General features: G+C 42.8%; 2 protein-coding genes across 4 annotated transcripts; one reads left to right on the top strand and one right to left on the bottom strand.

Annotated features, from left to right (window-relative positions):
• Positions 1-1,452: 1,452 nt before the first annotated feature.
• LOC120688617 (ubiquitin carboxyl-terminal hydrolase 20-like) lies at positions 1,453-8,526 on the top strand. 3 transcript variants are annotated; one of them, XM_039970995.1, is made up of 18 exons: positions 1,453-1,784; positions 2,525-2,578; positions 2,695-2,757; positions 3,286-3,363; positions 3,458-3,511; positions 3,645-3,728; positions 3,844-3,942; positions 4,558-4,800; positions 4,999-5,073; positions 5,289-5,363; positions 5,451-5,574; positions 5,667-5,777; positions 6,023-6,198; positions 6,294-6,605; positions 6,676-6,795; positions 6,886-7,522; positions 7,644-7,747; positions 8,113-8,526. In XM_039970995.1, exons 1-18 carry the CDS (start codon positions 1,566-1,568, stop codon positions 8,143-8,145), a joined length of 2,661 nt encoding a protein of 886 aa, XP_039826929.1. In that variant the 5' UTR covers positions 1,453-1,565; the 3' UTR covers positions 8,146-8,526. The 3 variants fall into 3 exon arrangements, with proteins under 3 accessions (XP_039826929.1, XP_039826930.1, XP_039826928.1); XM_039970996.1 differs by lacking the exon at positions 8,113-8,526 and having other exon boundaries at positions 4,999-5,070; positions 7,644-7,962; XM_039970994.1 differs by lacking the exon at positions 8,113-8,526 and having other exon boundaries at positions 7,644-7,962.
• Positions 8,527-8,545: 19 nt separating this feature from the next.
• Positions 8,546-12,426, bottom strand: LOC120688618 (probable ADP-ribosylation factor GTPase-activating protein AGD8). Its single transcript, XM_039970997.1, has 7 exons — positions 12,071-12,426; positions 11,790-11,908; positions 10,668-11,097; positions 10,137-10,403; positions 9,186-9,308; positions 9,006-9,107; positions 8,546-8,929 (listed from the first exon to the last, which is right to left on the bottom strand). Exons 1-7 carry the CDS (start codon positions 12,140-12,142, stop codon positions 8,822-8,824), a joined length of 1,221 nt encoding a protein of 406 aa, XP_039826931.1. The 5' UTR covers positions 12,143-12,426; the 3' UTR covers positions 8,546-8,821.
• Positions 12,427-12,530: the final 104 nt, after the last annotated feature.

The following is a 12,530-nucleotide window of genomic DNA, read 5'->3' as shown; positions in this document are numbered from 1 at the left end:
GTATACCGGTACGAACCGGTTGAACTGAGTTTTTTAAATTTAAATTTGACCAGTTTCTACCGGTAACCGGTGCAACCGGTCCGGTAAACTGGAACCGGAGCCCGGCGGTTTTCGGAGACCGGTCGGTTAGGTGAACCCTGCCATTGGTCCGTGGGCAGGTGGGCGCGGACGAAGCGCCGAGGGGGTGATTCCTGGGTTCGGAACTCGTGCGTCCGCTGAAGCTTATCCTCGAGATCTAAGGTCATGCTGCTATGATGCCCTATTCAGCTTGTCCGCTTTCAGCTTATTACAAATTATTCGGTTTATTTCAACTTAGGGCGCGTTTAGTTTCCAAAATTTTTCGGGCACAAATTTCTAGCAGCATTTACAATACTAATTAGGAGTATTAAATATAAACTAATTATAAAACTAATTACACGGATGGATGGTAAATCGCGAATTGTCTAATCATTGCATAATTAGATTTGTCTCGCGATTTTGCCGAGGGTTATGGAATACGTTTTGTCAGTTATCCATATTTAATACTGTAATTAGTGGTCAAACGTTCAAAGTTACTATACCGTAGAAATTTTTTTGGAAACTAAATAGAGCCTTATTATCTCTGACAAAATACTATTGAATCAACTGAAAATCAGCCGAATTTGGCCGGTTCTTTCCACCAGCGAATTTAGAGAGAAGCAGTGTCTGGAGCGGCAGTACCATGGAGCGAGGAGTCGATTTTAAGCGCTGCCAAACACGTCCTAGGTAAAAAGAAGAAAATCATGCAATATTCATCGACATGTTTGGAAAAGTCTGCGCACCTGTCACGCATAAACGCTACAGAGACCGTGCTCCCGAGATGATCTACGGTATTGAAAGCGTTTTCATGCAACGCACAACCCAACCCAACCAACGGAAAACGAAAAGCCTCAAGCAAACCAACCCAGCCGGGTGCGGTCGACGGCGAGGCGAACGCAACAGCCGCGCCCCCGGAGGCCGCGGACAGAGCGAGGTGTGCTGTTTAGTTGCGCGGGGTAAAATTTTTGAAAGAGTATTTTTTTATATTTAAAGCATTAAATATAGATTAATTATAAAATAAATTATAGAACTCGTATGTAAATCGCGAGACCAATCTAACGAGCCTAATTAATCCATAATTAGAGACTGTTTGCTGTAGTATTACTGTAGCAATTTAGCGTCTAATTACAGTCTAATTAGGTTCATTAGATTCATCTCGCAATTTACAGGCAAACTGTGCAATGTATTTTTTATTTCGTCTAGATTTAATTCTTCATGCACGTGTTGAAATTTTTTTAGAATTTTAAATTTTACAACTAAACAAGGAGTAAGGGGTAGTAGAACGAAAGGAGACCCGAGCCACCCACCCTCCGGGTGCCGCGCCGGGCGGCGCGGCTCGTGTATATAAAGCCAGCACGCCCCGCCGCCTCGCCTCGCCTCGCCTCCCTTTCCACCGCCACCCCACCCGACGCGATGCGGGTTGGAGTTGGGCATATGATTCGCCGCCGTCCCAATCCCCTCCTCCCCATCGTCTAAACCCTCGCGCTCGCAAGCCCAAAACCCCACCGATGGCCGCCGTCGCGCAAATGCCGGTCGAGCCTGCGCCGGTTGTCGCGGACGCGGTCGACGAGCAGCTGCCGGTTGCCGCGGAAGCCGTCGTCGACGAGCCGCTGGCGGATGCCGGGGACGCCGTCGGCACGCCGCCGCCAGCGGCCGCGGACGGCGCGGAGGCCGCCGCCGCCGCGATGCCGGTCGTTCATCCTCCGCCGGCGCCGGCGGAGCAGAAGGTAGTGACCCCCGCGCTTTGCTCCCTCCACCCATTGGGCCTTGACTCTAGTCCTCGATCGTGTGTTCATGTGTTGATTTTCTGTGCGATCGCTGGGTTTCGGGCTATTTTGCGGCGTGTTCAGTGCGCGCCTTGCTAGTTCATCACTGTCGCTTCCTCCTCTAGGGTCACTTGTGGTGAATCGAGGATGTGTCGTGAGGCTAAGAGATGAGCCTGGTTGGTTTTTGGAATCGTTAAGATGTTCCTGTTGTTTTGCTGCGGCTCTTCCTAGCTATGCGTCAAGCGTTTAGTTTAGATAGGTTATACTATTTATACTACGATTTCCCCATGCGTCAAGCGTTTAGTATAGATTGGTTATACTTTTTGTACTACGATTTCCCCATGCGTCAAGCATTTAGTTTATATTGATTATACTGTTTATACTACGAATTCCCCTGGATTTGGTAGCGCGTCAGGTGCCACGACCGAGCTACAACCCTCTCATTTACACAAGTTTTCTATTTTGTTCAGCTCTTCTAAGTCTAAAAGGGTGGTGTTATATATATAGTTGGTTCAAACTCTTGATTTTGGTGGTTTGTTTTGACCATAGCATCCGGATTTGTTAGAGCCACCAACTTCGCACTGCATTGTACTTCCTTTAACTATGCGCGGCAATGTAGCTAGCTTGTTTTATTGTTGCGTTACCATATCTTGCAGTAACAGCTCGTTGATCTCACCTTCCCGTGCTTGCGTTCTTTCTAGATTCAGTATGTGAAGGATGGTGGAGAAGATGCTTTGCCAACTGAAATCCTGAAGGTATAACTCTATTACCCACAGTGTTGGGTGTGATTGACAAATTAAACCCTCATGTTTCTAGTTCTGTTGGATCATTGCTAAATTTGACTACTTGACTGGTATGGAACTCCTCCCAGGTTATTGAAAGCATTGAGGTTCCGCTCCCTTCTCTTGCTGGTGACCAGAACCCATGTGACATGGTAAACTGTACTCGGTGGATTCTTACTCTATGCATATGGGCGACTAATGGTCAACTTGTGAATGATTCTCTCAGATTTTCCATTTTGTTGCGTAGATTGGTCATATCAAGTTGTATGTTGCTTGCAGTAACACTTTAGTTTCTTTAGAGGTTCTGGGAGTTGTTGCCAAACTTGATGAAAGTTCTCTTTTCCATTTTTTGCTATGCTTGTTTGTGACAGAACAGTCTCCTGTGGTAATGAATTAGTGTGAATGATTGCCATTTTAACAGAAAATTATTTTATTTACTATTGTGAATGATGATTGCATTTTTTGAACAGATAATGATCGTATTTATTATCAAAGTTTTTGTTTCACCTGTTAAATTGTTTGTGACATGGTTTATGAAGCGTATATAAGAGCAAATGTTCCATTTCAGTATGTCATCAAATTTGGAATTTTGAATATCATGCCTATTTTTGTAGTATTTAGGAATATATCTAACAACATACATGCAGCATTTGCCTGATTATTTTATTCCTCATGCTTAGGTCACTGATGTGAAGGAAAATGAAACTAAAAATTGTTCGTTGGCATTACCTTCAATTGATAGTGAATCCTATCCTACAGTAAACCCTTTTCCCAACGTTATTTCTGTGGTATATGCAAGTTTTGGTTCCTCTGATTTTCTCAACATTTTCATTTATCATTCATATCATTCAGAAGCAACTAGAGGAGACAGTTCAGCCTTTGGGGTATTTACAGCAGGAAGCCATGGTACTAATGAAGTGATGATTATCATGTGTCACCCCTTCTAAATATCACAACTGCAGCCATGTACTTCTGACTCATCTGTGAACTTATTATCCATTTACCTTCATTTTTCTCTTCTCTTTGCTTCATTACCTAGGTTGCTTCTGACAACAATAGCAATGAAAGTGAGAAACAAGTACCAACACAACTATGTCCTTCAAGCCAACAACAAATACCTATGGTGATAGTCATTTCTGTGTAGCTTGTTTCTCAAAATATAACACTAGTTCCTTGTAACGAACCACTTTTACCTTCAAGCATGTTGTGTTCTTTAACCCCCTTGTTTTGGTCCACAGTTGGGCTGTGCTGGAAATGAAGAAAATCAAGATGTTTCACCTATGAGGTCCAGTATGGTTTTAATAGACAACCGCCCACCGTCATATACTGACATTTCGGTGCGTAAGTAGGAAAATTTCACAATGTTTTCCATGCTGTTTGGAATTATTCTTAATGTCTTTCATGGGTTGCCATCACAATTGTGCATTAGTACACTCACAAATTGATACCTTGCATTAGCTAAACACTCACAAATTGATACCTTCTAGTATAGTTGTGTACTCGTGCTGCTGTTGTACTGTTTATGGTCTTCGTTTTTCAACTACTCCTTTGTCTTACTCTTACCGATGCTATTTTAATTCTTTGCTCAGAATTTCATCATTTGCTCAATTTTCTTTGCTAACTGGACTTTTATCATTGTTAGCCATGTCATTCTCTCATATAATCATATTTCCTTTTGACCTCAGCTGCATGATTACTTTTATTAAACATCAATATGCTTTGTTGCTTGCACTTATATCTTATTTCACTTAAGATTACCATGGTTACTATACAAAGAGATCCCTGGTTATATATGGAAGAAACATCCATTGAAGTAATGGGTCTCTTTGCTCCACACTCGACAATGCATACTCGTTTTCACTTTCTTGGGAAAGGGTACACACACCTGCATCTGCAGGAAGTCATGCACAAACCAATATAAAGGGTTGTATTATTTTCCATTTGTTTTACAGGACATTGACGATCTTTCTAGCGATTCCCCTACAAGGAACTCTAATGATGATGATAGTGATCACAATGATGATTTTTACCATTATGATCCAATGTGTCGTTACTGGTACCATGACCGTTATCGACTTATACATAGAAGACAGAGAAGAAACTTGGGATATTCGTGTTTTTGTAATGCTAGAAGAAACCGTTGGCTTGGTGACTACCCATGTATCCCTGATTTAATAAATCCATGCAATCCTATGGTAATCCTCTATGTTCCTTTTGTGTATATAACTATTCTGTAGAAGTCTTAGCATCTCAGAGTAAACTGTATTTTCAATTTGTGATTTAAACCTTCTTCATGTCTATTTGCATCCTCCCACAAGATTAGACAGTGCTAATTTCAAATATATCTGTGATAATTTGTTTAGTTTTCATATTTTCACTTCTGTTTGCCATAGGCTTCTCGTGATACTGAGCCTTGGAGACGTTGGTCCCCTCCTGAACCAGACCATGGAAAGAAAAGATACAATGTGGTAACCTGGACTTGTGTTGCATTTTCAAGCTTGATTCTTTTTTGTACTCTCTAAGTCATGATCGAATCAGTTTGATAGGCATTGCAAATTTCATTGTTTATATTAGTCATCCTTTGCTATCCTAGTTGTTTCTATTAGTCATCCTTTGTTATCCTAGTTGTTTCTTTCCTCTTGAATATCATATGCTGATATCTTCCACTTTTGTTTTCATCTAGGATTCTGTTCATACTGGACTTATGAGTCGTTGGTCCTCTACAGAACCATATTGCGAGAAAAAAAGATACAGTGTGGTAAGCTAGACTTTTGCTGCTGTTTTATGTGTAATGCAGTTGTACTATTGAATTAAGTTTCTGTACTGATTTGTGTTGCTTGCACAGGGTGCTGGGCTATCCAACCCTAATTGGTGGACATGTTTTCTTAATTGCATCCTCCAATGTATGGTTCATACCGTTCCCCTTGTATTGAAGCTCCGGAAAGCTGATCACCCAGATCCATGTCCTCGTAAGAAATCTAGTTCAATCAGTATGACATTGTTCTGCATCATCTTCTCTCCATTCTTACCTGTTTTTACAATTTCAATTGGGATTCCATAGGTGCTTCTGTTGGATTCTGCTGTTTTTGCACTCTGAAACTGCATGCTGATGAATCTATCAGGCTTTCTGGAAGTGCATTCTACCCTGAGAGTTTTGTAAATCACTTGAAATGTACGTTTATTCTACCAAACTCTAAATATTGCTTTGCATATACTTCTCTGTTTTTACCTCGCATTGCTACTTGATTTGCCTGAAGTATGTAAGTACTTGTGGTGTTACTGTTACCCAGCAGAACTGGTTCTCTTGTTATTAGAAGCTCGAGACATTTGGAACTGTTTCAAATGCATGACTATAGTACTTTAATTAGGGGTAATGGTAGTTTGAACTGAACATAGTTCTTCACATGTTATCTGTAGCAATTTCGTCAAATTTTGAGAGTGGAGTACAGCAAGATGCGCAGGAGTTCTTCTGCGACTTACTTGAAAAATTGGATAAGGCGTCCGTCACTCCCAGGTCCTCATTAGACGAACCCTCTTCAACTGAAGAAGGGGGCATTGCAAAAGAAATATTTGGAGGCCGCCTAAAAAGCCAGGTAAAGACTTGTAAACTTATCTTTCCACTTTTAGTTATCACAATGATATCTGATGCCTTACTATTGCATGATTTCCCCTTTTGTTTTTTACTCAGCTGCGTTGCCCAGAGTGCAACCGTTGCTCAGATAAATCCGAACCTTTTCTGGATCTTAGCTTGGAAGTTAACATGGTGGAGAGTCTGATGGATGCATTGCGATCTTTTACAAAAGTTGAGTTGATTGAAGACTTCATGTGTGATGGATGCAAATCTCGTGTGAACATGGAAAAACAGTTCAAGGTAGAGCAGGCGCCTGAAGTTCTTGTAATCCATCTAAAGAGGTTCACTAATTCCGGGGGTAAGATTTTGGACAAGGTCAAGTACCCGTTAGAGCTGGATATAAACTCCTTCATGAGCTCCTCGGATGATGTGAGTTCCAGTTTCTTGTACTTTGATTTTAGTCCCAACCATTGGCTCATGTGTTGCTGTGTTGTTGCAGACACCACAAAAGTATGATCTATATGGAGTTGTAGTACACCATGGTATATATGGCAGGGGTCACTATGTTTGTTATATCCGGTCATCCGTAGACGATTGGTATGAATTCAATGATGATAAGGCAAGAGAATCTATCTTCTGCTAGTAACAGATTGTTTACTTCTCTGGGCTGTTGTTTTGTTGCATGGTTCTGACCTTTCAACTGGTGCAGATATGCAGATATTCTGAGGATAGCGTTTTGGACAGTGCAGCATATCTTCTTTTCTATGTGAAGCAAGGTTCATCCCCCTGGTTCTCCACCTTGCTTGAGAAAGAAGACGATTTTCCAAAGGATGATTCAGTAAGTTTGGCAGAACAAGGTACCAGTGAAATTGCTCCCGTCAAAAACAAATTTGAGGAGTCGACATGTTCTCGTGGGCAAGATAATTCAGGTTACTGCTTGGTTGGACCAGCAGAGGAGAATGGAAACAGGCCTGGTTTGCCGGACTTCTCCCAGGACATACAATGTAATGGAAATGGTGATGCCTTGTCAGATGCATCAGATAAGATGGCAGAAGGTTGTTGCTTGGGTGGAATGTCAGGAGGAACACCAGAACTTACCTGCCTTACTGAATCAGACGATAAGAATGGCCATGCTGGTGGGTTTGTGGAGCCTTGGGAGAAGGAAGATGTCAGCCCAATCGGATCACTGGACACGGATGAAATGAACCCAAGCACACATGGATCTTCAGAAGTTGATCCTGCAGTCACACAGGGAGGTTCACCACCAAAGAGTGAGAACATCTGCAGCTTACTCCAACTGTCACATAAATGTGACGATAACTGCCATTGCATGAATTTCTCACAGGGTAAGTACGATCACATTCCTCTATGAACAGAAATGCTTTGATACTTATGCTAGTCCACAGTACTAAGGCTGACTATTATGTAATAGAAGACTTACGGGTCTCATCTTTTTTGTTTTTATAGAAGATGAAACCGGGGGTTGTTCTGGAACACCATCTATGGGGATGTGCACATCAGAGAATGAAACATTAGACTTCAAGTCCAACCATGAATTTGGGGACAGCCAGGTCAGCGCTAATAAGGGCAAGTGCATACAGCCCTAGTGAGTTATCTGAGTCTATTTACATAGATTAGGTGCATGGAACCCAGTGTTTTTTTTTGTAATCCAGCCACTCACCGCTACATGGTCGCCCTGGTTTTTGTTTCTCTTGATACATCGAGCCGTGAATATTCTCAAGGGTACAATGAATTGCTACTACAAAGAACTTACTAATGCTTGCCTGCATCTGTCTAGTCTGTTCATGCGCTCCTTATGGTTATCGACCTTTGGCTCTTACACTGTTGGGAAGAGTTTTTTTTCATCCAATAAGCAATTCTGAGTTTTATGGATCTTATCTTTTAAAAATCATTATTGTGGTTCTGTGGTTTGCAGGCTGCTGGGAAGAAGGCAGCGGAGCGTGTGTGAGTGAAGGCAGCGGAGCGTGTGTGAGTGAGAAGCGGAAGAGGAGGCCCTCCGCGGATACAGATGGTGGTGGTGGCCGGGAATCGAAGAAGCCCCTCACCATAGGAAACTGCAGTTAACGGGGCTCGGGCGCCGTAGCCGTAGGTAGAGTACTCTAATAGACATACAAAACCTACAAAACCGAAATTGTGTTTTGGCACTTGCTTACGGGGACAGTGTCGCGCCTACAGTGTGGCAAGCACGTTATTTAGCATCTTTGGAATTGGAATCACTACTTAGATCGCCCCATCGGCTTCGACGCGTACATTGTGACTACTAGCGGAGATGTAATTTTGCGTCGCGTCTTTCCTTTCCTTTTATGACGCATCATCGCTTTTTAACGGATATAGGATAAAGATTGCAAGTACCTCCGCACCACCTGGGAACTGCTCATGCAATGGTCATTACAAAGCAAAGTGTAATACATATATTTAGGTTCCGTCGAGCTCCTGAAACAGAGACAAAACCAACGGCAACTGCATTCGCGTTAAGCTTCCTTTCCTTTTTCTCTATAAGTTCCACTTGGTTTTCAGACACCTAACTCCTATACAGATCTGCCGGGCCTGACAGTTTGCCACCCAGTTGACGAGTGAAGCCAGCCACTGAAGCAACGTAAAGGAGACTCCACTATAAGTCAAGCTCAGAGGATCCGATCCTGAAGATCAGTGATGATGTTGGACGCCATAGATGTCAACTTCTTCCCGGTCTCCCCCGCCATGTTCTTCAGAGATGACAGGTCCTGTGTGGCCTGCCAAGAGAACACAAAAGGTGTTAACTCTGGTCTGCAAAAGATGACAGATCATATGCAACCACAGTGGTTTTACCTGGAATGAGATTCTGTTGATCAGATCTGAAGCATTAAGATCCACGCTGGAATTGTTCGCCGGACGACCGAATAGGTCAGCACTTGATATGGAAGAAGAACCCTGCAAAAGGGGTAAAGTTGGGGAAGTGTAGGATTCAACGCACTACCAATTTCAAAATTGCGATGTAACAGTACTTACAGAAAACTTCTGAAGAGAAACTTGAGCCTCCTTTTCAAAACTGTTCTGGTCACCAAAAAACTGAGAGGATGAAATTGATTTTGCATTTGAGAATTTCTTTCTAGCTTCACTACTTTCCTCAACCTGGACAACATTGGAATCAATTATTTCAGACTACTTGGAAGTCATCTCAAAGGGCGGGAAAAAGACTACTTTTAACAAGGTTCCTCATTTTAAGAATGTTGACACATGATTTGTTGTGCATATATGAACAGCGAAAATCATCATTATATCAGTAAGAGTGTGAGTTGAAGGCATGACTAGAATGAGCTGAAAGGCTTAGCTACATGTTTAAATGCACAGGTAACAAATTGACATCAACAAAAGTTTTGTGCAGAGTAACCATGCCCGAATTAACATAAAATAATCTACAACATGGAGATTCTCTTCATTAAAAAACAATTTGGAGATTCTCGAGCTATACAAGCATCAATGAGATATGGTCGGCAATCCTCTTGCTGACAGATAACTAAGTAGGAAGGTCAAAGTATTTATAGACAACATGGAGAACTAGTATTCCAATCAGAGAGAATTAAGCTACAGATGTGTGTATACCCAATCTATATGCACAACTATTTTACGACTCTCACATGAATTAAACCTTTCATACTGTCATAAGAATTCAACATGGGCATGTCAGTGTTCTTAGTAACAAACTGACTATTCCAATGATTGACAACTTAACAGTGGGAATGAACACTCCCAAAAGAATTAGAAGTAGTTGTGTCTACCAATCTCCACATACTTCCCCAAGGATCTCAAATTAATTGGAATAGTGGAATTAAATATTCTTTGCAGTTCTGACAGTACAGATATACTTACTCAAAACTACGACAACTAGGGACAACCAAAACATGACATAATTCATGTATTCATGATTCATCATGTTTGTATGAATAAACCAATGGTTACCTGCACTTTAGATGAACTGGATGTAGTTTTTTTGTGATATCCACTGTCCATCCCAAATTCAGCAAAGAAATTTGAGGACTTTGGGGGTGCAACATGCCCACTCATCTGGTTATCATCTGAACTTCTCCCAGTCCTAGCAGCAGGTGCATTTTCTACATATTCAAATCGTGAAGTATAGGATTTTCTCCTAGGTATAGTACTCTCAGTAACCGATGGCAGGACAGGAGCTGGTTCCTCGGGCTTCTGCTCATAGAGGCTTTCATTTGGCTACAGAAAAAACAGAAATTGTTGGAAAGAAAACCCCACTTTACTTAAACAGACAAGAAGAAAGAGAAGTTGGTCTCTGAATTTAGTGGAAACAATGAAATGAGAAAGTTATATAGCTACGCTTCCTGTTTCTCACTCCTTTGACTCAACATAGGATAACAGATATTGTTACTTGATGCCACATGTTGAATCAGGACCAAAATGGCGCAATGAGCTCTCAAGATAATGATGTTCACACTCCATTGTACACTGCATAAAGCATACCTTGGATGTAAGCTTCCGCGCCCCAAGTCCACCAGTCCTATTTCCAGGTTTCTTCGCACCAATTGGCTTCTTGAAAGAATGAGATGGAGCTCTAGGTGAACGAACAATCTCAGGCTCAGTCTTTTCACTTGCATTTTCTTTTGATGCCTCTGTCAGCTTGAGATCGGGAAATGCAGCAGTTTGATTTGGGGCCTGTGAAGCTGAAACTGGAGAAGATGGCCAACTACTGCTGCCATCTTCTGTGGAGCTTTTCGCAACCTCTTTAGCAATCAACTGCCGGTACAAATCAGCAGCTCTTGATGTATACTTCGCTTCAATTTTTCCACCATCTGTCCAACCATGCTGCTTAAAGAAAGCTTGTGCACGGTTATTTCCTCCATAAACCATCATTTTTAACTGTTCTGGAGTCCACGAATCCAAATTTGTTGACCTGCAATTACAGAAGTTTTTTCAGTATTGATTCAGTGGTTGATGTGCAATTGGATAAAGTAGCAATGTTACAGAAATAATGTACACTTCCAAAAGGATATGATGTTTGGTGATCAGCATCAGAAGGAAAAAAAGCAAATCACATGCTAAGATGTAAGACCTACTCCATATGACAAAGAATTGATTCAGAGAAACTTAAGTCAGCATGGACTAGAGCTCATAGTTAATTGTATCTACGCAAAGTCAGATGCCAATAATGTAAGTCCGTAATAGTTACGCTACTCGGAATCATAATACAGGAACTTCACAAATGTATCCTGCATAAAAAAGTTCTAGTTACAGTGCAAAAACTATTACCAAATAGACAACCAACACAAAATTTGGACCTTTCAGTCAACATGAAATCTGAACACGCTTGGCAGGCAAATCAGAACACAACAAATTCAAACAGATTTTTTTTAAAAAAATTAAATCAGGCAGAACCAAGTTCAGATTTCCGCATTAATATAATCTTATCTGTTATATAAAAATATGTAGTTATACATATGCACACGTGATCGAACGAACAGTCACCCACTGCAGCAGGTTGGTATTAATATTATGCATTGAGGCATGGCCACGCGCCCACGTACGTGGACAGGTGTGAGAAGAGAAGAGAAGAGAAGAGAAGCGAAGCGAAGCAGGTGGGGTGACCTGACGAAGGAGACGTGGACGCCGAGGCTGCGGTGCACCGCCGAGCAGTCGATGCAGAGGAAGACGCCGTAGGTGACGGACGCCCAGGTTGGGTTCTTGGCGTTGCAATCGAAGCACATCTGCATGCGCGCACAACTGTTAGGACCGGAAATTGCACAGAAGAAAACAAAAATCACACATGCGCGCGCGGACACAGATGGCACTCACACAGAGCGAGAGAGCGCGCGCGATCAATCTCGAGTCCCCAATCGAATCAACCACCCCCCAAAAAAATAGCCTACCTTGCTGTCCGATTTGGCGCGGAGCTTGCGGAAGACGGTGTTCTTATCAGCGAAGAGCTCCGTCGCCGCCATGGCGCCCACCCAGAGCAGCAATCAACCAGCCCGATCGAACCGTAAGTACCGAACGAGAGGAACCGCTCCGGATTGGAAGCCTGCGCCCCGTGCTCGATCGATGGATGGGCCGATCGATCGGCGCGGGAGAGAGGTGGCCCGGTGGGGAGGGGATGGAAGAAGGGAAGGGGTGGAGGCGAGGAGGAAGAGGAAGAGGAAGGGGAAGAAATGGTGGGGGTGGACGGTGCTGGCCCTGCCCTCTCCGCCTCCACCTTTGCGTGCGTCCGTTGCGTCTTCTCTTCCCTTCTCGACGGAAAGCAAGCTAGTGGAGCAGTGGACTACCCCCCCCATTTCACGTGACGTGCTTTTCTTGGGCCGTTCGTTTCGCGAGCTCCTCTAAGGCCTCAGT

The sequence above is a fragment of the Panicum virgatum genome, chromosome 9N (genome assembly GCF_016808335.1).
Source record: "Panicum virgatum strain AP13 chromosome 9N, P.virgatum_v5, whole genome shotgun sequence".
Classification (NCBI taxonomy): domain Eukaryota; kingdom Viridiplantae; phylum Streptophyta; class Magnoliopsida; order Poales; family Poaceae; genus Panicum; species Panicum virgatum.
This window is presented reverse-complemented; position numbering and strand designations above follow the sequence as displayed.